This window comes from Melopsittacus undulatus, chromosome 5 (assembly GCF_012275295.1).
Source record: "Melopsittacus undulatus isolate bMelUnd1 chromosome 5, bMelUnd1.mat.Z, whole genome shotgun sequence".
Lineage (NCBI taxonomy): Eukaryota > Metazoa > Chordata > Aves > Psittaciformes > Psittaculidae > Melopsittacus > Melopsittacus undulatus.
Window position 1 is genome coordinate 37,586,687 of NC_047531.1, and position 27,439 is coordinate 37,614,125.

General features: G+C 39.2%; 1 protein-coding gene across 4 annotated transcripts; it reads right to left on the reverse strand.

Annotated features, from left to right (window-relative positions):
* Window positions 1–27,242, reverse strand: MDM1 (Mdm1 nuclear protein). 4 transcript variants are annotated; one of them, XM_031043277.2, is made up of 15 exons: window positions 27,141–27,242; window positions 26,478–26,583; window positions 23,816–24,183; window positions 23,251–23,385; window positions 21,326–21,451; window positions 19,439–19,572; window positions 17,194–17,293; window positions 11,954–11,992; window positions 11,412–11,587; window positions 9,740–10,018; window positions 6,148–6,296; window positions 5,879–6,009; window positions 4,621–4,879; window positions 3,451–3,519; window positions 1–1,275 (listed from the first exon to the last, which is right to left on the reverse strand). In XM_031043277.2, exons 1-15 carry the CDS (start codon window positions 27,156–27,158, stop codon window positions 1,169–1,171), a joined length of 2,196 nt encoding a protein of 731 aa, XP_030899137.2. In that variant the 5' UTR covers window positions 27,159–27,242; the 3' UTR covers window positions 1–1,168. The 4 variants fall into 4 exon arrangements, with proteins under 4 accessions (XP_030899137.2, XP_030899136.2, XP_033919270.1 ...); XM_031043276.2 differs by having other exon boundaries at window positions 21,314–21,451; XM_034063379.1 differs by lacking the exon at window positions 11,954–11,992.
* Between the last annotated feature and the right edge of the window lie 197 nt (window positions 27,243–27,439).

Here is a 27,439-nt window from a genome sequence, read left to right on the forward strand (position 1 = left end):
TAGAAACAAATCAATTTTTATTTTCAGTAATATGCATACATAATTGTATACAAAATCAAAATGTAAGTAAATGTGTACAAAATTCAAATTGTTCTTGTATAAAATTTTCAAATGAAGTAATATTAACACTTGAAGCCACACAAGAACTAAGCTGCCTGCTAGCCACCTATTTCCTATACTTCAAGTTGTTTAATCTCTTAGAAAGATAAAACAAGCTGTCAGCATAAATCATACTTTTCACTGTGACAGTCACAACAGTATGTCAGTCTTCCAGAAACAGGCAACTAGGAGAGGTAATTAAAACATCAAAGTCAGGAAAAAACATTCTTCTGAATTTACTTTAAGAGATCAACTACTCCTAAATACCTGAGTCTGAAGTGGGGGTGGGGAAGGCCACTGCATAAGGTTGCTTTTTCTAGAGAAGTTTAAATCAGCACTAAACAAAGATCTTTCCACAAAAAAAGACAAATGTTCACGTAAGTACCCCCAACAAACTCAACTCTAATAGTCATCCTGGCCACAAAAAATGGAGAGTGAACAAACCCTAACACTTTGTGTCCTTTTCGCAAACTCCTGTACGTTCCATGTTAGCTTCATTAAGAAAAAAGAAGGATTATTTTGGTAACAGGTTAAAAGCTGTAAGCAGAAAAAGCAACTTTTTGTTATAGCACTGTGTTGTACTGACAATTCATACAGTAACATAAATAAATATACTACAGTTGCCTTTAAGACAGCTGATTAATATCAAGTAATTGAGGCATGTAATGAATGATGGTGTTGCCCCTAAATACTGCCCTCAGGTCATACTGCATGACTGCAGCAGAACTTGGCAAGCTACACATGGGTTGTATAAAAAAAATAATTATCTTGGTTTCAAGAGGTGCCACAGTAAAAAAAAAAAACAACAAAAAACAAAACCCAAACCACATGGCTGTTGTGTCATAGTGAAGATTTAACTCTCAGATATAAAGGACCTACATTTTCAACACTGGTTTAAATATTGAAGATTTAAATTGGGATGGCAAGTCCTAAAAATTGGGCCATATCAGTGCTAAGTGAAAGGATGATGCATGGTATCTACAGTCACAATTTTTTTAAAATGTACACTACAAACAATAAAAAAATAAATCATTTTATAGAACAGTTTCTATACAATAGGTGGGAGAGATTATGTCTTGCCCCAGAAGTCCTTCCTCTTCTGAGCTCGTTCCAGTATCTGAGATGCAAGTGAGCTAGATGCTGCCGAGCGAGCAGAGATCTGAGACAACCTGTCATCTGTAAGGAAAGCAACAAAGGGAAAAGTAAATAGGAAGATTAAATATACCTATTAAAACATAGTTGACACTCATGGCAGACTTCAAAAGTGCAAATATTTTTATGCCCTCTTTCACCATGGGTGCTAAAATAGTACCACAATGCATCTCAATTTTATTACTTAGTAACTGACATGCTGGAGAAGAATCTCACTAGAAAACTATTACAATGATAGTTAAGTTTAACATAGTTATGCATGCTCAACTCTTGATAAACTCCATAATGAGATCACTGTGATCACCTAGGAATTGCCAGATTCTCCAAGTCATCTCTGCATTTACTTTCCTGCATCAGAAGATTTCAGAAATCCTTCCTCTGCCACTGAAGTCTGTATAGCCTAGACTCTGGTAACACTTTCATGAAAGTAACCCACTGCTTCAGGCAAAGCAGACAACCTTAGAAAAACACACGACTAAATACCATAGCCTAAGTTGCCAAAAGAGCTCCTCTGTGCACCACAGGCTGTTAAAAGAAACATGTCTTATGAAGAAAACAGGAAGTTTAATACAAAGACAAGAAGCATGTTTTAAAATTGTACTTTTGAAAAGTCTTCCTTTTGAATACAGGAACTACTTTCATCCAGCAGAACTCTTAAAATTAAGCAGCCTGCTGCTTCTCTGATAAAGCAATATATTATGCTACTGCAGAAATGCCCTCTATGAACAATGACCTTAATTACACCCATTCTCCAGCAATAGGTTAAAAAGGACTATATCACTACTTTCCAGCCCTCCCTAGGGGAAACAACACAAATTTCCACAACTCGACCCAAACAGAACCTGTACTTTGCTGGTGTTTCAATTAACTTTGCAGCAGCATTTGTAAATTCTTGAAATACAGTGATTCAAGCAGCCCACAACAGGCTCTCACACTGTGTGTAACAGCTATATTCCCATGTATGAGAAGACTGCTAACTGCACTTCTGCAGACAGACATGTCATTGGAATAACTCCCAGGTTTGTATGTACGTGAACAAATTTGGACATATGAAATATCTGTGAGCTGGCACACTTCACCTGTTTTAGAAAGCTTATACATCATCACTCAGCTCAAAGATAAAAAAATTAAAAAAAAGAAACAGCAGTTATAGCATTTAGCCTGTGTGCAGCAAGCTTGTGGGAAGCTGCAAAGTACTATAGGATTTTGTATGGTTTATGTAGACACACAGATGCTTGGCTGAGCCGTCTGTTCAGCCCACACATTTTCCAGACAACTGCAATGAGTAAAATAGAGAATCAGTCTGAACCTTGGTTAAAACCAAGGAGCAAACAAGCATAAGGGCTACAGAAAAAAAGCTTTTGGTTGCCTTGGGTTGTATTTATAAATAAACTGCAAACAGATAGGAACTTGCTCTGCCCATACTCTAATCTAAACCAAACACAGGTGATTGCAACTAGCACAGCACCACACCAATCTCAACCTCATACACCATGCTAAGAAACAATATACAGCAGTAGCTCAAGCTAATAAGGCTACAGTGCCTTTAGTTGACGCACACTACTGGAACAGTTTGTGTCTGCCCACAAAAAGGCCAAGATGCACTGGTGGGCTGTGCACTGGCTGCTCCTCCAGATAGTTTACAGTAAAGAGAAAAAAAGGCCAAAACAGCAATCAGAATAACAGGATGCCGTAAGTACCCCTAAGAGTCTCAGCAGAGGAACAGCTGTGAAAATTCAAGTCAAAGGAATCATTTTATGCTGCCTATCTGGTGCTGAAGTCTTACAAGCAAAATCTTTATCTTAAAATTTGTGGTACCTTTTAAGTTGCATCCAAAGTTACTGCAGCTGTGAGCATTTTGCAGTTTGCTTCTGTTGCTATTACACAAAGGCTTAAAAACATGCGGGGAAGAAACAATTTTAGGTGGAGAACTGAGCAAGCTCCAGTAACCGTATTGAGCCACTATGGTCTATTTAATTTTAGGTCGCATTTATATCTTCATATTCCTGCTTGAGATTATTAGGATGAACACTTTTGAATTATTTTGATGAAATATAATGCAATGCAGTAGTTATTCATGCAAACAAATAAACCAGTATGAATTACTGCATTCAGAAACCTCTCACATTAGTGCAAAAGTTAAAATTAGTTTAGGTAATATATACATGATATACAACAATACTTCAGGACAAGAAATACCTTCATCATTATAGTTTCTTTCCTGAAGGGGTAACTGGAATGATCTCATTTTTGGATTGCCAACATTCCCTAAGACATAAAAAAATAAAAAAAAAAATAATAAAAGGAATAGTTTTTAATCCTTTCGAAATAGACAAAGTATAATATTTCATTTTACAACATTCTTAAATGTTGCAACATTATTTCTAAAACATGAGTCTTATAAACAGAAAACATACAAAAACCTCCACCAGACTCCTTTAAATTGAGGTAAAATAAACTTATTCTACCGTATACTTCTCAAGTGTTGTCTAGACACAACGTTACTTAGTGAATTGCACTTAGTGAACTCGAGGTGCAGAGCTAGAACATAGCACCGATTCTAACCTCCTTTTGAGGAAAGTCTCTGGATTTCAACATCCCATTTAACCTGACAACTACTCATTCCATTCTAGAGCAGAAATACTACTTCAGTTTAGCCAATCCTGATAAAATAAGTACTGAAAATTGTGGGACCTTAAGCAGCTCTAGAAACTCTTTCTGGAATGGAGTCAAGCACATAAACTTTTTTTTGACTAAGAAGTGAAAAATCCTTTTATTTGTCACATCCCCAGTGGCCCCAAACATTAAGATATTTGAATTGTGCCAGCACGAATTCCTCCTCAGCCAAGAAAAGGCTTTTCTCAATACCCAATAAATAATCTATAGATGGCTTTTTTGTTTCCATATCCTGCAGAAATATTTAAGGAGCTTATCTCTTGGATATCCACAACTCCTGCAAAATAATACTATACCATAAAGGTACCCAGTTACATACTGCTGTTGATAACTGCAGCTGGAAAAGCATCACAGCATCTAGTTACAGCATAAAAACTTCAAAAACTACAACTGTTCATGCTAAACCAAGTTAATTATCAGAATGAGTAAGTACTTATTAAAAATAATGAGACAAAATTAGAAAACAGACCACTAGAATACAACTATACTAATGGAATCTGAAACTAATGTGGAAAGTTGTACACATTTCCACAGCAAGACTAAACATGTAGTAGAAAAGCTTTTGTTTACAAGCAACACATTCTTCGTAGAGTGTAAGGCAGTAATCTCAGCACTCTCTTGGTCCAAGCATTGCATTGTAGCTATTCTTATCCTGCAGCAATCTAACATCGGCAGTTAATACCCCAAACCCACCATTATGCTGGAATTCTGGATCTTTGAGAGTCCCTTGAATACGACGAGAGGAACTCCAGCAAGGCATAGAACAGCTTTTGGGTGACTTCTGCACACAAGTTGTAGAGGAAAACCCTTGACGGGCTGAAGCAAAAGGAGCTTGCTGATCAGAAACCCGGTTAGGAGGCCACTGATCCTGTCTAAGTGGCAGAGGATCCAAAGTTCCCAGCCCAGCAGGTGGAGAGATAAGGAGTGGCACAGCTTCCATTTCTGCATCAGGCTAAAACACAATAGAAAGAAAATAATAAGACGAAAACAAAAAACAAAACCCACAAAAAGCCAACACCTCATATACCGCCTTCCAGCAGAGATGCTCACATACAGAAAATGTTGGCTTTACACTGTTACATTGCACTTCTCATGAGGGTACTAGAAAAGTAAGTATTTCAAGCTTCTGAGACTGCTAAAAGAAAATCTATTCCTAATAATGTGATTTGAAAGTAATCTAGGCAGGTCAAACCAAAAGCTGATTTGCTTCACAGCAAAAAACTATTCTTAGATTTTAAATCAACATTAACTCCTCATGCAACTGTGTCTGCTTCCATCACAGAACATACTACAGGGATGTATGCAGCAAAATGCTCATTGTCTTCGTAGAACACAGACTAAGCATAACTTGACCTAAAAAAAAAAAAAACCAACAAACCAACCCACAATTTTGAGAGGAAGACAGTTAAATGACTCCTAAATGTTTCTATTTTTCTTTTATCAATGATGCAAGCTGCAAAGTAAAAGAAGCACAGAAGTCAAGGAAAGCAAGAATGAAGCTATTCTGGCACACCCTGTACACAGGCACCTAACCCTTCTTGAATTTCTTCCAAGTCAAGGAATTTGGACTGTGTCCTATGTCAGTAACTTTAATGTGGCAGGATTTTTTTGTTTGTTTGGGTTTGGGTTTTTTGTGTGTGTTTGCATTTTGCTGGGGGGGCGGGTGGTTTTGGTTTGGTTTTTTTGTTTTGTTTGGGGTTTTTTTAATAGATCCTGTGCATGTAGCAGAAAAAAACAAAACGGAGCTAATCCAATCTTACTCCAACAGCCTCAACTCCTTTGCCTGATGCCTCCCAATAAATTCTTCACTCAGACATCAGCCTTTTTTCATCACAGATGCTGAGAATTTTGGAATAGTAGGTGACAACTCAAGAAAAAAAATAAATTATCTGCTATTAATTAAAAAGCACATTCCAAAAATGCATAACTGTAAGTCTCTTTTGTGGCTCACCCTGAAGGACCTTCTTTTCGAAGCTTCTCTTGCACCTTGCTTAGCTGAAGATGGGTCTGCTCCTAAACCTCGTGTTCTCTGCTGTGAAGATGAAGACTTGAATTTAGGAGGAGACACTAGAACTGCACCTCCTATTGCAGTGGAGAAAATGAAAAAAGCTTTATTAGCTTAAATAACCTAACAAATTCATTCATACATGTCTTTCTTTCTTTTTTCCCCCCCCCCCTTTAATTCCAGAAATACTACTTTGCATTTAAAAGTCTTTTTACCAACAACTGGGGTAGTGAGATCATGATGAGTCCTCTGAGCTCCACCAAGTGCTCTCAGCTTCGGGGTTGGAAGCCTGCCTCCTGTCCTTGAGGATACAGAAGAAGAATCTGATACAGCTGCAGAAGAATTCAATACTAAGGCATTCTCACTAGAAAAAAAAAAAAAAAAAAGGATAAATGATTAAAGGATTAGGTAAGGACTCAAGAGTCTTGCACTTGAGCTTTTTGTTTCTAATACATTCCTACAATGAAGCCTAGGGCAAGACAGTTGGGGTCATAAAACACCAAGAGCCTGTAGCCAAAACATGTGCTTGCAACAGGAAGTCCTGGATTCCAGCCCTCCAGTATTAGTTTATGTCATTCTTGTTTTATGTAACTGGGTAACATATATAAACTGTCTCAAGCTGCAAAGACAGGCTCCCTCTGTCCCAACAAAAGTGGAATGTATTGCTACACAGTAGCAGACTCAACAGGAGAGCAGGAAAGCGCACTCACCCAGAAAATCTTAGAACCCAGTTGCCAGCTCAGAGGGGGGAATGTGGGTTTGGCTCTTTTTAGTCAATGTGGTAGAACTGAAACCAAGTATTCCACATTTATGCGACTCCTCTAGCCCCCAGGTTATTAAATAAATCAGCAATACCACTTCTGTCTTCTTCCTCCAGAAACACCAAAAGGAGGTAGGGGCATACTCACACTGCACAAAAAACCTGAACCTATCGCTGCATGCTAGACATTCTGAGGACATTTAGACAAAGAATGCCTCATTTCTAGCTCTCAAGCAGACTTAAATAACATGCAGGGGTTAAGCTTCTCTGCATGGCCAACCAGCTTGGTGGGGTTTTGTTTTTTTTCCGTGGAGAGCTCACTGGAAATGTGATGCTCCTGGGCAGCCTTGGATGCAGTGATCACGAGATGGTCAAATTAGAGAGCATCAGGACAGTGAGAAGAGCGTGCAGCAAGCTCACTGCCCTGGGCTTCAAGAGAGCAGACTTTGGCCTCTTCAGGAACCTGCTTAGTAAGGTTCCATGGGATATAGCCCTAGAGGGCAGGGAGGCCCAAGACTGTTGGCTGATATCAAGGATCAAGGATCACCTGCTACAAGCTCAGGAGTGTTGCATCCCAACTAGAAGGAAGTGCAGCAGGAGGGCCAGGAGACCTCCTTGGATGGATAAGGAGCTGCTGAGAAAAATTCAAAGGAAAAAAGAAGCTTATAAGAGATGGAAGCAAGGACAGGCAGCCTTGGATGAATACAGGGATGTTACCTGGGAAGATAGGGACCAGGCTGGGAAAGCTAAGGCCCAGTTAGAATTAAACTTGGCTAGGGATGTTAAGGATAACAGGAAGGGATTCTATAGGTATGTAGCGGACAAAAAACAGAGGCGGGCCCTCTCCAGAAGCTATCAGGAGAACTGGCTACCCTGGATTTGGAGAAGGCTGAGATTTTGAATGGCTTCTTTGCCTCGGTCTTCCCTGGCAAAGGCACTGACCGCAGCACCCGAGTCTTGGAAGGCAGACACAGGGACTGTAAAAACGAAGACTTTGGGCCCACTGTAGGAGAGGATCTGGATCGAGACCATCTTAAGAACCTGAACATACACAAGTCCATGGGACCTAATGACATCCATCTGCGGGTCTTGAAGGAGCTGGTGAATGAAGTTGCTAAGCCACCGGCCATCATATTTGAAAAATCATAGCAGTCAGGTGAAGTTCCCAACAACTGGAAAAAGGGAAATATAACCCCCATTTTCAAGAAGGAGAAAATGGATGACCCTGGGAATTACAGACCAGTCAGTCTCACCTCTGTGCCTGGCAAAATCTTGGAGCAGATTCTCCTGGAAGGCATGCTAAGGGACATGGAAAACAACAAGGTGCTTGGTGACAGCCTGCATGGCTTCACTAAGGGGAAATCCTGCCTAACCAATTTGGTAGCCTGCTATGATGGGGCTATGGAAATGATGGACAGGGGTGGAGCAGTTGATGTCATCTACCTGGACTTGTGCAAAGGGTTCGACACTGTCCCACACAACATCCTTGTCTCTAAATTGGACAGACATCAGTGTGATTGATGGAGCACTCGGTGAGTAAAGAACTGGCTGGATGGCCGCATTCAAAGAGTTGTGGTCAATGGCTCAATGTCCGGCTGGAGACCAGTAACGAGTGGTGTCCCTCAGCAATCAGTGTTGAGACCAGTTTTGTTCCACATCTTTGTCAGTGACATGGACAGTGAGATTGAGTGCACCTCAGCTGATGACACCAAGCTGTGTGGTTTGGTTGATACGCTAGAGGGAAGGAATGCCATCCAGAGGGACCTTGACATGCTTGTGAGGTGGGCTGATGCCAACCTCATGAAGATTAACCATGACAAGTGCAAGGTCCTACACTTGGGTCAGAGCAATCCCAGGCACAGCTACAGGTCGGGCAGAGAAGAGATTCAGAGCAGCCCTGAGGAGAAGGACTTAGGAGTGTTGGTTGATGAGAAAATGAACATGAGCCAGCTTCAGTGTGCAATCACAGCCCAGAAAGCCAACTGTATCCTGGGCTGCATCAAAAGGAGAGTGACCAGCAGGTTGAGGGAGGTGATCCTGCCTCTCTACTCTGCTCTCGTGAGACCTCATTTGGAGTACTGTGTGCAGTTCTGGTGTCCTCAACATAAAAAGGACATGGAACTGTTAGAACAAGTCCAGAGGAGGCCACGAGGATGATCAGGGGACTGGAGCACCTCCCATATGAAGACAGGCTGAGAAAGTTGGGGCTGTTCAGCCTGGAGAAGAGAAGACTGCACGGAGACCTCATAGCAGCCTTCCAGTATTTGAAGGGGACCTATAGGGATGCTGGTGAGGGACTATTCATTAGGGACTGTAGTGATAGGACAAGGGGTAATGGGTTCAAACTTAAACAGGGGAGGTTTACATTGGATATAAGGAAGAAACTCTTTACTGTTAGGCTGGTGAGGCACTGGAATGTGTTGCCCAGGGAGGTAGTGAACACTCCATCCCTGGCAGTGTTCAAGGCCAGGTTGGATGAAGCCTTGGGTGACATGGTTTAGTGTGAGGTGTTTCTGCCCATGGCAGGGGGGTTGGAATTGGATGATCTTAAGGTCCTTTCCAACCCAAACTATTCTATGATTCTATGATTCCAAGGTTTAAGAAAAACAGATGCTTAAGTACAAGACTAGCATGTATTCTATCCTTTCAGTCCTACCAATCCTACATGGTCTATCTGAAGGAAATTGTGATCTTTAATTTTCAGTACACTTGGCTGGCGTGTAATGAACAGTCTAAGAGGCCCACATTGCAAATTTTATAGTTTTGGAAGAAAAACCCCAGAACATTAGAACTGTTCACTTCTACAAACTTCTGTCCTGCAAGTTAGAAATCCCCTACTTGTAATGACTGATCCATTCTCATCAACCAGCTTAATGCCTTGGACTTTCTCATTTCTTGTCATACTATTAAAAACAAAAGTAATGTCACACCAACTTATGCTCTCTTAAGTAAATATGATTTTAAACCAAAGATTAGTTAACCTACAAATTTCTGAGATGTTAGAGGAAGAGATTCTATATATACATCACAAAAATGTTCATTGTTACCCTTCTATTTTCTTGTCTTCATTGGCATTTTTATTGTTTTCTTCTAACTGCTGAGCCACAACTGCAGCTTGTTCATCTTCTTTTTCTCCCTCTTCTGCTGATTGGTGATTCTCCCTTTTTTCAGTACCTTCTTGCTCACCCCAAACTAAACGCCTTTTGACCGGACCAGTTAAAGCATCAGACACATCTTTTGTCTCAGTGCTGTCCTGCTGTGGCTGTTTCCTTGAGTCAGGCTGCTCCTGCATTTGTGGGCTTGGTGAAGTCTCCTTTTCAGAAACTCTAGGTAACAAAGAACACAGTGTTTCATACCATTGATTTGCATGATATACACATATCTATTTGCATGATATACATGTCTATGTAGAACAAATCCAGTTCAGCCTTTCTGCCAAAAGTATATCTCAGATATTAAAAAATAGTAGAGTAGACATGATGAATGGTTAAATTTCCACTGAAGTTCTAACATGGTTAAGCACAATCCATCTTCAAACTAGATTCTGTGAAAATTCTCTTTGGATTATCATTTCAAAAAATGTAATGTAAAATTAGGGCTCTATTTCCAATTTAAACAACAAGTTAGATTATCAGAAGTACTAAAAAAAAAAGTTCAGTATAAAGGGACATCTGATAGCACAATTTTGAAAGGCAAACAGTTTAGATGACTCCTCCTTAGGCACAACTTTTTGAAAGTGTTAAATTCTCAACTGCTCACAGAAATCAGTGCAAATTAGCCCAGTGCACAGAAATGAGATCAGTACGAGGATCTGCATTTTACAGGCAAAAAAACAAACCGATAAACCAAAAAAATTACACCATACTCAGTATCACACATAGTGTAATAAATACCCTTTTACATGTAATCCTCCAGCCCTTATTAGGGCATGCAAATGGTAGATCTCTCACACAGAGGACAAGTAGTACATGTATGGCAGTGTAAGTGGTCTACAGACACAGGCATGTAAGGCATGGTTTTAAATATCAGATCTCAAATAAGACAAAAATGGCTTTTTCTTGTCCTCCTTACTTCAACAATAGTCTTTATATTTTACTAAAATACCAATTCTGAATTTTCCTAGCAGTATTGGCCAATTCTGATCGCCTTCAAAGGACGGAGAAAACAGAAGTACACCATTCCAGTTCCACTAAACAGTGCCTAAGACTCAACCACAAGATTAATTAATCCTGACAAGAACACTGATAATATCTCAATAGGCAAAACATATTTCATACCATTCCAGTGGAAAGAATAGTATTACATCATTATGACTCAGTGTGAAATTCCTCCAGACTTGATGAGACAGACTAAGGCTGCCACGCTAAGTATGCATTTGTGAAGAATTATAAAGGAGCAACCTTCTCTCCTTTCAGAAGACTGGACTGTACCCCATTTTCCATTTGAGCACATATTGACAGATGTATCTATGAAAAGGTAAATGCCTGTATCTGTTCTAGAGAATTTACATATCACAGAATTGTAGGTTGGAAGGGTCCTCTTAACACCATCTGGCCCAACTTCTGGCAAAAGGGGGCCTAGATGAGATTATTGAGCATCCTGCCCTATCACATCTTGACTCCAGTCAAACATCCAAGACCTCTCGGCTATGCTAAGCTGATATTCATCATGTTGCTCCATTTCAAAGCTGCACTATAATTGGCAGGAATAACAACTTACCCAGCAAGATCTAGTGCTCTGATGTTGTTGCTGATGCCTTCTTCTGAACTTGAACTTGAGGACACATCCCAAAGACTGTTATTATCAGACAGGATCTGATTGAGATGGTCTCGGGAGAAGTGAGTTCCCTCTACTTGCTGCCTGTACGCCTTTGCTCTTTCTCGAAGTTCTTTCACCTACACACCAAGGTTTCATAAGTTGCATGCTTGTTTAAGGTTCACCAACAGGCTATTATAAAATACCTGCATTAGCTAGTAGCAGCTACAGGAGAAAAGCAAATTACTTACAATACAGAGCCATTCACAGTACAAACATTGCATGCTGCAGTAAATGCAACAAAAAGAAAGCAAACACAACAAAAGGGTGTGTTTAGTAAGCGTGTTTGAGCCATGTCACCAAAGCAAAATTGTCAATTATTCATTCAAAGAGCACAAAATGTTATGTAGCCACTACAAATAAGTTTTGTGCTGGATTCTAGTTTTCCCATCAGCACTCAGACACAGTGCTCCAAACATCAAAACAGGAATATAGATGCAACCAACCTCCATATACCACATGGAATTTAGGGTGTTTTGAGAAGCCTAAAGAGAAGAATACAGAATAATTTTAAAAATTCTTATTTTTCTCTCAGCACTGTATTGTTGTTACCATTCTTGTAACTTCAATCTAAGTAAGAAATTAAATACTAAAAACCTATCAGCATAGCTCTATGCTGCCTCCCTGAGATTCAGTAGAAAGCTGTAAAAGAAGTACATCAGTACTGGTGTTTCACCAGTTTTTGCCAACCTGGAGGAAATTAATCTAGATTTCTAAGCATTAGCACACAAAAATACATTCACTGCTAGTTCATGATTATTTCAAGTCAACAGATCTATGTGCATGTGTAATACTAAGTTTCTATGCTGTGAACATTGCAACTGTCTCTAGCTACATTAATCTTAGCTCAGCAAGGAGCTGATGAGAATTCTTAGTGCTATTTTATCTGAGATATAATATCAAAATTTCCCTTCTAGACAACCAGTAACTAAGAATGAGACACAAAACTCTTCAGATGTCAGGTTTAGTCTTAAAAAAATAAAAGCGAAGCTCTCCAGACATTATACTCCTAATTATACGCAATCACTTTTATGGTTAATACTACTTAAACACTCACACTGTCTTCTGTCCTTCACCCAAACACAATTAAAGTGAAGGAAGAAAAAGCAACAACAAAACTTTTATGTTTAAATTATTAAAAATAACTTTGTGATACTTTGTGAGTTCTGGCTCACTAAAAAAATGGTTCACAGGAAGCATTTTGTCAAAGAGCAGGAAAGTAGTACTGACACTTCCTCTAGCACAGTTTTATAGCTTTTCTTATTCTTCTTTCATGATAGACTTTACATTGCTCTTCCTGCAAGGAACAGTTGGCCAAATTCCGCTAAACCCACTAAAAGAAACTGGATACAGCAGACAGAAATCCACTTAGCCCACACCAGCTAACATCCCATAATTCAACCTGAGAAGCTTGCAAAAAACAGCCCATTAAAAATATGTGCTTGTCACTTTACGAGGTGAATTTAAAGTTTGAGGTGCAAGTGATTTACTGGATTATTCACTTGAAGTAGAAGAATGAAAAATTAATTATGATAGCCGCAACAGAAGGAATGTAAATCCAGAGCAACAGGACACTGCAGGGGGGGGAAGAATGCTATGTCTCCAGTGAATTGTGAAGTACAAAGGACAACCATCTCCTTCAGTGACTCAGGGGCAGCATTATCTCAGAAGGACACAGGCCCCAGAGCCCCCTACTGTGATTATGAATTACCCACATTAATTTTTCAAAACCATAACTTAAAAGAGATTTCTTCATTCAACTGCTGGAAAGCAGTCCTTAATAATATATTGCAGAGTAGCAGTCTAGGAGTAATAGCTATGGCTAAGGTCATACCAGGATTCTATTATGGTATGGTAATAATCGGTATTATTACAGACCTGCTGGAGCAAGTCCACAGGAGGGCCACAAAGAGAATCAAAGGGCTGGTGCACCTCTCCTATGAAGACAGGCTAAGAGAGCTGGGGTAGTTCAGCCTGGAGAAGACAAGGCTCCAGATACCTTCTAGTAGCCTTTCAGGACTTGCACAGAAATCCAGAGAGGGACTTTTTACAAGGTCACACAGGGACAAGGGCAAGTGGCTTTAAGGTGACAGAGGGGAGATTTAGGTGACATATTAGAAAGAAATTCTTCACTGTGAGGGTGGTGAGACGCTGGCACAGGTTGCCCAGAGAAGCTGTGGCTGCCCATCTCTGGCTCTGAGCAACCTGGTCTAGTGAAAGGTGTCCCTGCCTGTGGCAGGGGGGGATGGAACTGGATAATCTTTAAAGTCCCTTCCAACTCAAACTATTCTATGATTTGCCTGTTTGGGATCAGAACTTAGTTTGCTTTGTACCCAAAGTTACCCATGTGCGGTCCCAAATAAGAGAACAACCAGACTGGATCAGTCAGAGCTTATCATCTAATAACCACATCAAGCAAGAGTTGCTCTGTAGGTTCCTTTGGCAGGGGTGTCAAGAACCCACCAGATGTTGAGGTTAGATACAGCTTTGAGGAACATTTCATGTCAGTGCACTAGTATGGGAACAGGTATGGAATCATGTAGAAACCAAAAGGACCGCTGGGCAGCCTATACCACAAATGGCCAAAGTACTTTCATTGCTTTATAATAAAACTGATGCACTTGACACTTTTTTCAAGTTATGCAAACTTTTATTAATCTGCTGTTAACGTATTTCTTAACTGACTGGATTCTTTCTTATGTCTCAACTGTGAATGAAGTATTTTATTCAGACCTACTATTTTAGCCATGCTTGATGCCATCTTGTAGTTCTTAGAACAAAAGTATTGATGGATGCTGCAAACAGAAAAAAAAATGCCTGGCCAAGAATTGGGTCTATCAGGATTTTTATTCTTCTATTAGATGTTTTAAGAAGCAACCCTGGTTTTCTTCCAACCTCTCCTGAAGACCAGAAAATTCCAAGCTTTAACCTTGCTCCTTGCTTTCACTACCCCCACAAAAAGCTTCTTATTAAGAACTATATCCATCTGTCATACATATGAAAAGATTAACAAGACAATAGCAAATTCAAAAAACTCCATACAAAAAAAATCCTACAAAGTAACACATTTACACAAGCTAAATATTATTCTTTGTCTACTAGCAAAACTAGTTTGATAAGCTGTACTGGTTTTGGCTAAGGTAAAATTCCTTATAGTAGCTCCTACAGTGCGATGTTTCAGACCTGTGCTGAAAACAGTGTTGATAACACAGCGATGTTTTCCCTATTGCTGAGCAGTGCTTACACAGTCAAGGCCTCTTCTACTTCTCACCCTACCCCACCAGCAAGCAGGATGTGGGTGCACAAGAAGCTGAGAGGGGACCCCAACTGACCCAAGGGACATTCCACACCATATGGCATCATGCTCAGCATATAAAGTTGGGAGAAGAAGCAGGGGACATTTGGAGTGACAGTGCTCATCTTCCCAAGTAACCACTAGGTGTGATGGAGCCGGACTCTCCTGCAGATGGCCAAACATGTGCCTGCCCACGGGAAGTGGTGAATGAGTTCCTTGGTTTGCTTTGCTTGCACAAAAAACTTTTACTTTACCTACTGAACTGTCCTATCTCAACCCAGGAGTCTTCTCACTTTTATCCTTCCAATCCTCTCCACCATCCCAACACCGGGGAGTAAGCGAGTGGCTGTGTGGGGCTGCCGGCTTACTGGGGTTAAATCATGACATATGCTCAGGCATGGAACTTCAAGTCTAACAGACAGGAGAAATTCTGGTAAATCCAATTATAAAATGCCTCTTCTATATGAGCTCATACTAGGATGTAAGGTAGGCATGCATACATAAAAATGTGTATGTAATCAAAAATGTGTTTATAGTTTAAGCACATTTGTCATCAATAAAATACTCCTTATTATAGTCTTAAAATTAATTTGGCTCTTCCAGCTATCCACCACAACTTCACTCAGAAGACCCTAAAATCTTAATAATTCTTTTTTTAATTGTTCATGCCTACTGCCAAGTGTTTCCAGTTTCCTACAATTCCCTTGTCAGCAAGAAAACCTCTATGGAAAGTCAGACAAATCCTAAACACTTATCTAAAGTGTGATCATTTACTGGTTTCCCATACAATCTAATTAATGCTGCAAAATTCTTTGAAACTAATGAAAAACTCTGAAATGCTGCAAATCTCTGAAACATAACCCATAAAGGATCATGTCTGGTAAAGCAGAACATCCATTGTCCACTTTCAGTTTTCTCATTCTCTCCCTTGACTATACTGCAGTAACTCCTCCCAGCTGGCTGTGCTACAATCTATTACAAGGCAAGGCATCCCTTTCCCTTTACTTGCTTACTAGTCAGTTGCTCTTGAAGCTGAGCACTGCTCCTGACTGTTTTGAATGTTACTGATACAGCAGCCAGTCTCCAAATTAAAGTCTTACATACCAGAAAAATGACATAATCTTCTACAGAAATACACTGCATACCACTTTCTCAGGCTGCATGCAATAGTTCAGAATATTCTACAGCCTTAGTTACAACAAACCCAAACCATATAGCAATACATATAAAAAATAAAAATGTCACTCGTTTTTAGTCCTCCAATATCATCTTGAGGCTGTTTTCACAGAATGGATTACCTTATGCATGCATACACAAAATCTGGTTATGAATCATTGCATGCTACACTATAGTCTTAAGACCCATTTTGCACTGAGTATTTTGCATGCATTAAATATACATTTATTTTTGCCTAAAAACTACTTACTAAATTAAGTCCAGTGAGAAACACAGAACTGAATGCTACATTATTCCTGCAGTTGTCAGAGAATGTTATTTTCAATCTCAAAGCTCAACACCATAGAGCCATCTGCTGCAGTTCTACCTTACACATCAGCTTGGTCCCATCTGACAAGGAAACTCATGCTTTCAGGTACTTGCCAAATATTTAGCAGCACAGCATCTCACAAAGACTCCATAAGCTGGGAGAAGCCTAAATCAATTCAGTGAAAACTAACAGTTGCAGAACTAGCTCTAGCAGTTTCTTAGCATGCTGCTAACAGTACTGATTTTTTAGGAAATCATGTGCAATAACACTGCTAAGAAATCCTATGGTACTGAAGCCAATCAGCATTTTGAGAGTTCTGTCAAGGGAGTTCTTACATAACACTGATCACAGTTACGGAACAATCTGCAAGAAAATACTTACACTGGCTGAAACTTGCAAGAGAAATTCTCAATCTGATATTGTGTAGGAATGAATTCAGATGACTGTTTTGAATGGATTCAGCACGGCAAGCTAACAAACTGAACGTGACTATCAACCTGACCTAGGCTGATACATATGCCAGCATTTTCCTTTTATTCCCTTGGAATCTCTCATCATCCAATTGTACAATTTGAAAAAATCTGCTTGTTAAAATCTGGCTCAGCATCAATGCTGATGTTACCTGCTCCAACACTCTGTTCTGAATGATTCTGACTGTAAGGGAAACAGAACTCCTCCCTCACTTTAGATGTCACATTTATATATTCTTTAAGTCAGAGCACCTCCTCTTTTTCTTACTTTACATTATACTGACTTGAGAGAACTTAATTGCCTTTGTATACTCACCTTTGGGAGTATTATAATCTCAAAACTATATCTTATAAACACCATAATTCAAAGTCTTTTGCATCTATAAATCAAAATACAGATCATACTCAGGCTTCAGATGTTTTAAGAATACTCACCTGGTTGGGAAATTTACTCCTAATACGAGACCACGCTCCATCTTTGTAGAAATACTGGGCTGGAGACAGAAATTTTGCCCTATATTCAGTGTTCATCTTCCTAAGAGATCAAGAATGAGAAGAGGAAAAAACGACAGAAAGAATAAAGCTTGATATCCAGAATACTCTCTAAGAACACTTTTTAAGTTATATCAACAATCCTAAGTATACTTGCACTAAAATGCCAGGGCTAAGATGTGAAAAACCACAACTTATCCGTAACAACACAACTAGGAAAGTGAGAAAAAGTCTCTTTCGCTACTGGTGGCTCTTCAAGTAGTTACTCCTCCTGTTTTTTTTCCTCACAGCCCTTCTGTCAGAAGCTTTTGCCCTGACAGCCAAATCTGCACAACACAATACACGCATAAGCCTCAATTACTTGAATGCAAAATGCAGCATCTTGGTTTAAGTCACTGATGGTAGTGAATTTAAGTAAAAATGCCTAGTTTGGCACTAATGTGTCTGAGACATTTCCTTCTATGAACTCCACTCTAAAGGCATTCTGCATATGGGTGGGGTGAACTGCTGGGGCTAGAAACATCTGACTACCAGAACAATGGTCAGTATAATTCATCCATGTCCTACTGGCTTTGATTTACAGAAGGCCTCGGTATTTGAAAAGATGGATCCATTTTCCTTTCTGCCACACATATACACAGAAAAATTACCATTATCTAACCTATAGCAGGCAATAAGCAATACTTAAGTCTTTCAGCACTGAACTGAGAATTTATCAGCTTAAATCTGAAGAGATTTTTGGTTTTAATCTTGCTTTAAAACATTATTAATATATTCAGCACTGAGAGAAAAAACCCTCTTTTTCAGTCCTTCTTCAGAAATGGATCATAAAAGCCTGAAGTCAGAGAGTAAAATGCACTTCATAAAAATTTCTTTTTATGAAAAGAAATATACCGATTAAAAAAAATAGCCAAACACTTTATGTTCAAAATTTCTTTCAATACATCCCTTTCTTTAAAACTGACAGAATTCCTTCAGTTTTGGTTGCAGAACTAATAAATTAGCTCAAAACCACATCACTGCTGTGTCTTGATGCCAGTCACTCTGCTGCAAATTTAGGCCACACAATGCGGCTTGCATAAAAAGTGACAGTCCTGTCTGCATATTGAGAATTTGTACATTTTGACACCTATCTGCCCAGTGAAGGTTTGGAAACTTTTGTCTTGTGCTACCACACCGAAGGCGTAAGAGGCAGAAATTTCTCCTTAAATGAAATGAAGCCATGGCAAAATATTTAGAACTTTACACACTACTCACTGCAAAATTGACTATTATCTTCTACATCAAAAAGCTATGAAAACAAGAGTCACCCATTTTAACCATACTATCTCCGCTCACTTTTTCATGAAGAAATTTTATGAAAATTTTCACAGAGAAATTTTCACAGAATTTTGAGTGATCATTGTGTAATTATCTCCCAATATCCAACAGCATTCAGACTTAGGTAAGTCTACTCTCCCAACTTTAATCTAACAGAAAGTGAATGAAAGCAATCACTGGGACATACATTAAGCACAAAGGCAGGAGAGATAAATTAATTTATGCATTTTAAAACCTGAATCCATTGTGGGCTTTTATTTCTCTTGGTGTATCTCATATATGTGGAAAATGGAAATGAATTCAGTTCCTGCAATGTAGGAATGTGGCAAAAGAAAAAGATACTTTGATAGCACTCAGTAACATACAATTTCATTTCCATGCTTGTCAGATTACCCTAAATGGGAACAATTTCTCTACTTCCCTTTACCTCATGTGTTTGCTTTTGTTACTCCAGGACAGACGGTGATACAGACTAGAAAAAGCAGACAAGTACAATCATCACAGTTTTAAGGCATGAAGCAAGCACAGGAGAGCAGTTTAAAAGGTGAATACAACTTCCAAAGCACTCACTGAAAGTTTAGCTGCACTGCAACAATTTAATATCATTCATGTTAAATGTATTGATAGTAATATTATTGCATCAGAAGGTTCAACTAAATGAGTATGATTAGAAAGCTTCCACTTCCACTTCACAGAGAAGGGGATGGAAATTAACAGGTTTGGATGTACCCACATGAAACTCAGTCCCAGCACTGCAAGGGGGCATTTGCTCCTGCGACTGCAGCATGGCATGATTTCGTCCATTGTTCGAAGTACTAGGCTCCTGTACACCTAATCACTAGGCTAAGTTTTCCTATTTTATACATACCCACGACTTGTATGTAAAGAGAGGGGCTTTGGATTGATATGTTGCTTATTTTTTTGTTTAGGATGTTTCTGTTCTGATTTCCCTTGTTTTGCTGCATCTTCTGCTGGCTTTTGAAACGGTTCTTCCCTCTTACTCTAAGGCAAAGATAATTTTAAAAATACCACATTAGCTACCAGTCTGAATCCCCCTGTACTCCTTTTGACATCAAGCTTTCACAAAAAGTACATTTTTAGTTAGCTGCTTAGCACACTTAATACAGCCAAGGATATTACATTCCTTTGTTAACACAAACATAAACTAGCAAAATACCAAAGCTAAGATCCTGATTGCAACATTCAGTTAGTTAGGTAATCTGCTTTGTAAACTTTACAAAATGAATTTAACACAAAACACATAAATAAAATAATACCTGTGCATTCTAACCTGAGCTGTGTAAGACTTAACGTGTATTTCTGGAATTGTAATAAGATTAAAAAAAAAAACCGAAACAAAACAAAAATTAAACACCAAACCTCTTAGCTTAATAATGAAGCAATATAAATGAATTTATTATAATACAAATTTTTAATTTGCTGTCACTCTCATTTATAAAAGGTCGAATGGACCTGTTCAATTTTGACATCAAAGACAGGTTTTTTTCCTCTCTTATTTTATCCTCTCGGAAATCTCACGCATGATTTCTGATTCTGCAAGAGATCCTCACAGATACTTTTCAGATTCAAGAAAAAACAAAAAAAAACCAAAAACCCAACAACAAATAAAGAGAAAATCCCACCAAAATTATCAAAAACTTTTCCAAGATCAGAATACAGCTATCAGTATATAAACAAAAAGTGGTTTAGACACTCCCACCAAAATTCCCGTCTCATGTATTCTCTTCTTTCCCTTTATTAGCTCTCTTGGGAAAACATAACCTGAATTTCCAGCATTAAAAACAAAGAAATGCTTCCTGAAAGCCTCATGTCTTCTTCCAAAAGAGGTAAAAGGAGACATAAAATTCTTTATTCCCAGATGAGATTTAAAGCACTGGGCAGGTCTCAGTTTTAAATTACGAAGCCTCCAAGTCAACAATCATCTTTATCTTTGAATGTGGTGAAACAGCCAGACCCATTATTCCAAGCCAACAGCAAGACAAGGATATGCAAGGCCTCACACAACCATATTACTTCCATAACATATATTTTAAAAATGTTTTGAACTGAGTAACACAGCCTACATAGGCTACACAAGGTCCTGTTACAGCCTAGTGCTAAATGCAATTAATTACCTTTCTACCGTTCAAATTATCAAGACAAAGGGAAACGAATTGTAACCCTTCCTCTACGTTTCTTCAAATTACAACTATTGACTGAAAATCAGCTCTAACTGTGGCATCTTTCATACATCAAAATATTGGGGTTTATTCACACAGTGTCTGATTTATGAGAGCCAAAAAATTCCAGACCCCCTCATCCAGACCTCCCGCATACCAAGAGACTAAGCTGGTACCAGTAAGAGTATAAATCAGAGACTGACATTTCAGAAACTGCTCTAATGACTGAAAAGCAAGTTTCAATTAAAAAAAAAGAAAAAAAGAAAAAAAAAGAAAACCCACTTGAACGCTCATAAATTAGGGTGCCAGGAAAAACACACTGAAAATGTCACTGTAAACTCAACAAATGCACTACAGAAACTACAGAACCCACTACAGAAACCCGTAAGAGCAAATAGAGCTGCAGAGGGTTATTATTTTTAGTCTTTTATAGCAAAACCAGTACTGAGCCCAGCTCTAAAATGTAACTAAAAACTTCAACATAAGCTCACCCCTACATTCTAGAAAAGAACAAATCAAAATGACAGAAGTATATAATGCCTTTCTTTTATGGAAATATTTACTTGTTCACAAACCGGGAAGTCTTTCTCTTCTGAACCACCTCTCTCTTGTGGACCATTAACAGGAGGAGACCTTTTGAAATTTCCCTCACATGCAGTTTCGGAAGTAATTGCTGGAGTTTTACCTGTGTTGCAAATAACCTTGGGAGGGAAGAAAACAAACAAAGGTGTGATTTGCTTACCTTAAGGCTAAATTTTCAAAATCAGTTAACCAGTTAATGCAACTCATGTATGACCAGAGAGACAGTTGTGCACAAATATATCATCTGCAGACTAATTAATTCCTAGGACAAATTGAAAACAAACTAAATCTGATAAAAACACATTAAAAAGTGACCAAGTCAGACACAGTTAAACCTATGGTCAAACATTGTTCTTACTGAAGTTCACCAACAGACATTTTGTTCAATTGGGAAGACAGTTCACCTTCACAGTTTCGTGTAGGATCATATTTTTTCAAGCATATGCCATTAAATTTTCCTATGAGTCCTCAGCACATGTGCAGTCCATAAGTAACAGACAACTGTTATGTGTTTTAGAATTGGATGCTTAAGGCTTGAGTAATTTGAGCTACCCACTATTTTCCAGCCAATACTGTATTATAAAAGAAGACAGAATTTGCCTAATACGTGGTCAGGTATCATCTTATCATGGGGTGCTGAATTAAAAGGCCATGCCATATGTCACAAGCATATGCTTTCCCCAGCTTTGCTATGAGACTTTAGGTCTGACTTATAATCTAACTTGGGTAACTGATATTTCCACAGAATCTCTTCAAGGGAAAGGTATTGCCATTATTCAGTATTCAGATATATTCTCTATTATATCAACAAAAAAAAACCCCAAATATCAGTTTGTTAATATGTGTAATTCTTATCATGAAATTCTAATCTTAAATTTAGAACTTCCAAATATTTATACGTTAGGATTTTCTCTAAGTTTTATTTATCCTATGATTTACAGTGCCTACAGACTTACTCTTACAGCTTTTTATTCTGTATAAGCTGTGAAAAGTTTGCTCTTTTAGATTTTAGTCTTTCTTCTGAAACAGCACAATGTTCACAAGCATCAATAATGAAATGTGTAAGAAAGCACATCATTTGTAGTAATCCCACTAATGTATATGCTCCTAGTGAAGAAACAGAAGACAAAATAGAAGCAGAAGTGCCTATTTTATACTGTAAAATGACCAAAAGACAGGCTGACTCTCCCAAGTCCTGATCCCAGTAACAGTGAACTGAAAACACAAAGCAGTCTCACAACCAGAGTTACTCTTTGTGGTCTGATTAGAAACAGCAGCATTTCCAATCCTACAAAGTTCAAAAACTCATGAGATATATTAAAGTGCCACAAGAGTATCATAAAATCAAAAGACTCCTCTTTTAAATATAAGTGGCTCTTAGGAAAGAAAAAAACACTACAGATGCACTTTAGGGCTCAGAAGTGTACAGGCACAGAAATAGAGACTGAATAAGAAACTGTGGTAACTCATAAAAGACCATAAGAATAAATAGTGAAACCTGAACTATTTCAATGGCAAGACATGTTGTTGCAACACCGAACACCTGAACATGCCTCTGTTATTAGCTATATACTACCCAACATAAAAATAGCAAAAGTGAGGGCTAGCATTGAGTAGGATCTTAGAGCCCCTAAGGCAAATTAATGCAAAAAGAAGAAAATGGTCCTGTTATAAAGGACAAAACACAACCAAGCATAAAGAGAATGAGTAACTAGACCTGACTACAATAAAGAATAATAGGAAACAAATCTAATTATACTGTACTTTTGTATATTAAGTAAAAAAAAAAATCATGTAACAATATTCACGTTTGTCATTCCCCTGACAGAAGTGGAAGAAAGGAAATCTTGGAAGGTAAGCAACTTTGCTGATACCTAAAAGAAAGCATTCATTTACTTTTTAGATTCTTTAAAGTTACCTGTTCAGCTGCAAGTATCGGTGACTTTTCATGAGGACTCTTCCAAACAAACTGGCTTTGATATTCAGAATTTCTAGGGAAAGTATATAAATGTGGAATATTCATGCCTGGTTTCCTCTGAAGGACTCTGTGAAGCTGACAACAAAGAAAAAAAACCCCACTGGTGGTTCCCTTTCCTACAATGTCTGGCAAGCCAGGTATCTTTCAATGCACCCTTTCAAACCAACAGTTTGGGGTTTGGATCTATAAATTAAATTAATGCAAAGTACATTTTCTCATTATAGCAAACAATCTCAACAATACAGAATTGGCTAAAACCTTGTCTAAGTGAAATCAATAGTGATGTCACATGAAGGGCAAATTCCCATTGACATAAGTGGAACCAAAATTTGGTCACATAAGTACTGTTCTCCTGACAACAAAGCTACAACATAGAATATCAAAATACAGAACTAAGAAGAGAGTTAGACAACAGAGGCTGATGTATGTGCATTGAATTATTTCAAGTATAAGATTAATAATTTCTAAACTGGCCAATTAAAAAAAACTTTAAATCTTCCCTTACCCCATTACCCATTTTTTCTAATTCCTTTTTTGGAGGTGAAAAGCCTTCATTTCGATTTGGTGGAGCTGCAGATGGTGATTTCTTCATGTTGTTTTCTGCAAGGGCAAGAGCTGTTTCACCTCTCGAATCTACTGAATGTGATCGAACTTCTAAGGGGAGTCTGGGTCCTTTTGGCGTTTCAGTATTTTCCCCGTTCACATCATTCACATTGTTGCTGTGGCCTGTGTGCAACTCTGCAGTCCTAAGAGCTTCAGTTTCAAGTGGGTCATTCAAATCACAATCTGCTGTCCATTCAAAGTACTTTGAAATCTGTGGATTATGGTAAGGCACCCTTTTCTTGGAAATGAAGTTTGGTTCTCTTGTGATTCCTGAAGATGACATATTAGGTTTAATAAAAACATTCTACTGAAGACTTAGTTTATTCTTGTAATAGAGTGATGCCATAAGTTTATCATACAACTTATTAGAAAAAAAACTATTTTAATATCCTTGAACAATGACAGCCTATGAATTACAAGCACAGCTGTGAAATTCTGTCTTTCTTCCTATTTGTGAACATCTTTCCTTTCCACTAAAGAGAGGCAGGAACATGGTGCTCCAGGACCATGTTGGATAAAACCCTATAGAGCAAATATGGCCACAGGACAACCTTTTGCAAACTGATTCTAGGAGTTGAACAACAATAAAACTAACACAGCCAGTAAAAGAATGTGGTTAACACAGATACAGAATAACCAATCTGCAATGCTAGAGTATGCCAGAAACATTTCTCATTACACATGCACAGTATCTCTGAAGAGGTTCTTGATGATAGTGACAAGACAGTGACAGATCCTTACCCATGTAATACAACTCTGATTTAAAACCATCTCAGGTAGCTGGTGACTTTTTACAGTATAAGCACCAAAATAACTTCAAAATTGTAAAAAGACTGTGACAAAACCAGCTATCAAGTTATTTTAAAGAACTGCTGGCCTTGGCAAACATAGATGAACATAAAATTATCCCACTATTTTAAGAATAGGATTGAATGACTGAAAGCATTTAAAGTGGGAAATCATAATCCAACTGTAAAGTGCTCAGCTGTGACAAAAATAAGCAAAGGCCCCTAACTGACTAATGAAACACTTTCTAGGCTAGAGAGAAACTTCTGTCTCATGAAAATCCACATAGAAAAAGAGAGAACAAACCATGGTGAAAGGGATGCAGAATGTTTGGATGTCTACCTATACATACAGGTAGTAGGAAACAATTCCAGTGGAAAAACTCTGGAAAAATATCAGGAAGTCAGAGTACCTGCAGCTGTTAACTTCTTGGGGTGATAAAGTCATCCTTAAAACTGCCAACTACATGTGTTTCAACTAGAAGAACTGTAAGTGAACTATCAATGACAATCTGCAACTCCTAGGAGGTGCCAAGAGTGACATCTGAAGACGTAGATGGTTAAAAGGCCAGAAAAAAGGTGGGAGTGAAAATGAACACAAGATGTAGGAAAACTACACCAAGTGCAAAAAGACTGCTACAACATGAGGAGGTAAAATTTCTGTATTTCTAACTTATGACTTTATTGCAAGTCTTGCAAAATTTGCAGTTTAGTTTGACTGGTAAAGAAGCATTGATTACAATTTGGAAAAGAAGTTAATATGTTTAAATGTTCATAAGTTGTGGAACTTACACAGGTACCCACAGGAAGATCCACGTGCTAGGGAAAGCAAAATTTAAAAAAAAAAAATATGTATTTTGCAGTAATCTTGCACTGCAGAAAAAAGCAGTAATGCATATAAAGCATATTAATTAGGAAGATTATTTATTAAAATGTCTAGCATGTCAACTAAAAACAAACCCAACTCCCAGTGGTTGGTTCTTAATTACCAGGCTGTAATTTGGAACGTTTATATTGTTAGGAATGAATATACTGGACTCTCAATTACATAGACTGCATACTGCAGTTGCACTAGATTGCAAAACTGCTACTGCAGTAATTGCTATTTTTTACTGCTCCTTTTCAAAGCACTGCAGTTGTCATCACCCTCCAGCTTACTCCTACTCCTTAACTCCTTTTGAATCCAGATGCCATTTCCTTTGTCTTCTACTTCCCAACCTTGCATTTTCCTGCCACAATAATGCCTACAACCCCTAACTCCAATATTACAGCACCACAACCTTTTCCATTCAAGGCTCATCTTTTTGTTGTTGTTGTTTTTTCAGTTAGCTGTCCCTGTTGGTTTTCATAACAATTTTACTTTGTAGCAACTTTGCCCCAGCTCAGTCTCCTCTTACATACAGAATTTTACTTACTGTTTCCATGCTCCACAGGTAACCCAGTATCTCCTTCTACACACCCTGCATGGGTTAACACTGCATGAGTGCTTCATGTTTGAGACTTGGTTGCTGCATGTTAGAAACCATGTATTTTCAGGTTTTAAAAAGTAACACTAACATTAAAAAGTAGAAATAATATGGCATCCAAAGACATACTCTAAATTATGAGCAGGAATATATCTTAACTGTATAAGGTGCACAAACTGCAAACTTTACCAGCTCACTGTGGCCATGCACCCAATCACAGAAAACCCTTCTAGGCTTGCAGCCCCGCCTCATCCTTATCAGAGCCAGCTCGGATTTGCAATCAATGGGGCAGCTTTCCAGGGCATTTGCTTACCAAACTGATCTGACCGAAGTCCTGCCCACAAGGATTTCTGCTGCTCGGACGGGCTACAAAACTCTGGGGTTTTCCATCTGAAGTTTCTCTTATATTCACTCAGCCCCTGCAGCAAACAGAAAGTTGTCTGTCAAGTGACCCGTGCACATCCTGCTTCCCGGCGTCTGTTGACAACCGATCTCCAAGGGGAAAAACACCCAACAAGGCCGCAGCAGGATTCAGGTATGCATGTGCAAACAGCCCCTCTTTACCTTCCCTCCGAAGAGCAAAAACTACTTGATTGCTATGGAGAAAAAAGCGCGGAATAACTTCATGCACAAAAAGTACGAAAAAAAACCAAAAAAAAACCCCAACCTGTTTACATCTTTAAGGGAACAAAGTTTCAGTAACAAACACCGCCAGAACCCGCTGTCACCGACACGACTGAACTGCTTCTGTCTTTATTAGCTCCTTAACGCAAAGGTCTCCCCTTTCCCCCCTCACCGAGGGTACCCTAGAACCGGCTGTACCCCCGCCCTCCTCCTACCGGCCGCAGAGACCCGCCGAGGTCGCTACTCCGCTCGCCCAGGGCCCGGCCCACCGGGGAGCGCACACGGACACACAAACACGGATACACACACCCCGCCGCCCCTGCCGCGGCCCGGCAGCCCCGCTTCGCCTCACCCTGAACCGCACGGGCATGGCGGAGCGAGGGGCTGCCGGGCCACAGCCTTCAACACCACCGTTCTCCTGCTAAATCCGCCGGCCTCGGCCAGCCCGCCTCGGCTAGACACGCCTTCCCTCTCCTCCCCTAGCCCAGCCCCCTCTCAAGGAGCGCCTGCGCGGCCTCCTGGCGCGGGGCGTTCCGCTCTTACCACAGAGCCGCCTCACTTCGCCTCTTTGCCCTCAGGGGCCATGTTGGCTGAGGGCGGTTACCGCCTGCGCTCGCAGCGCTGCTATCTGGGCTGTTTTGGCCGAGTGTC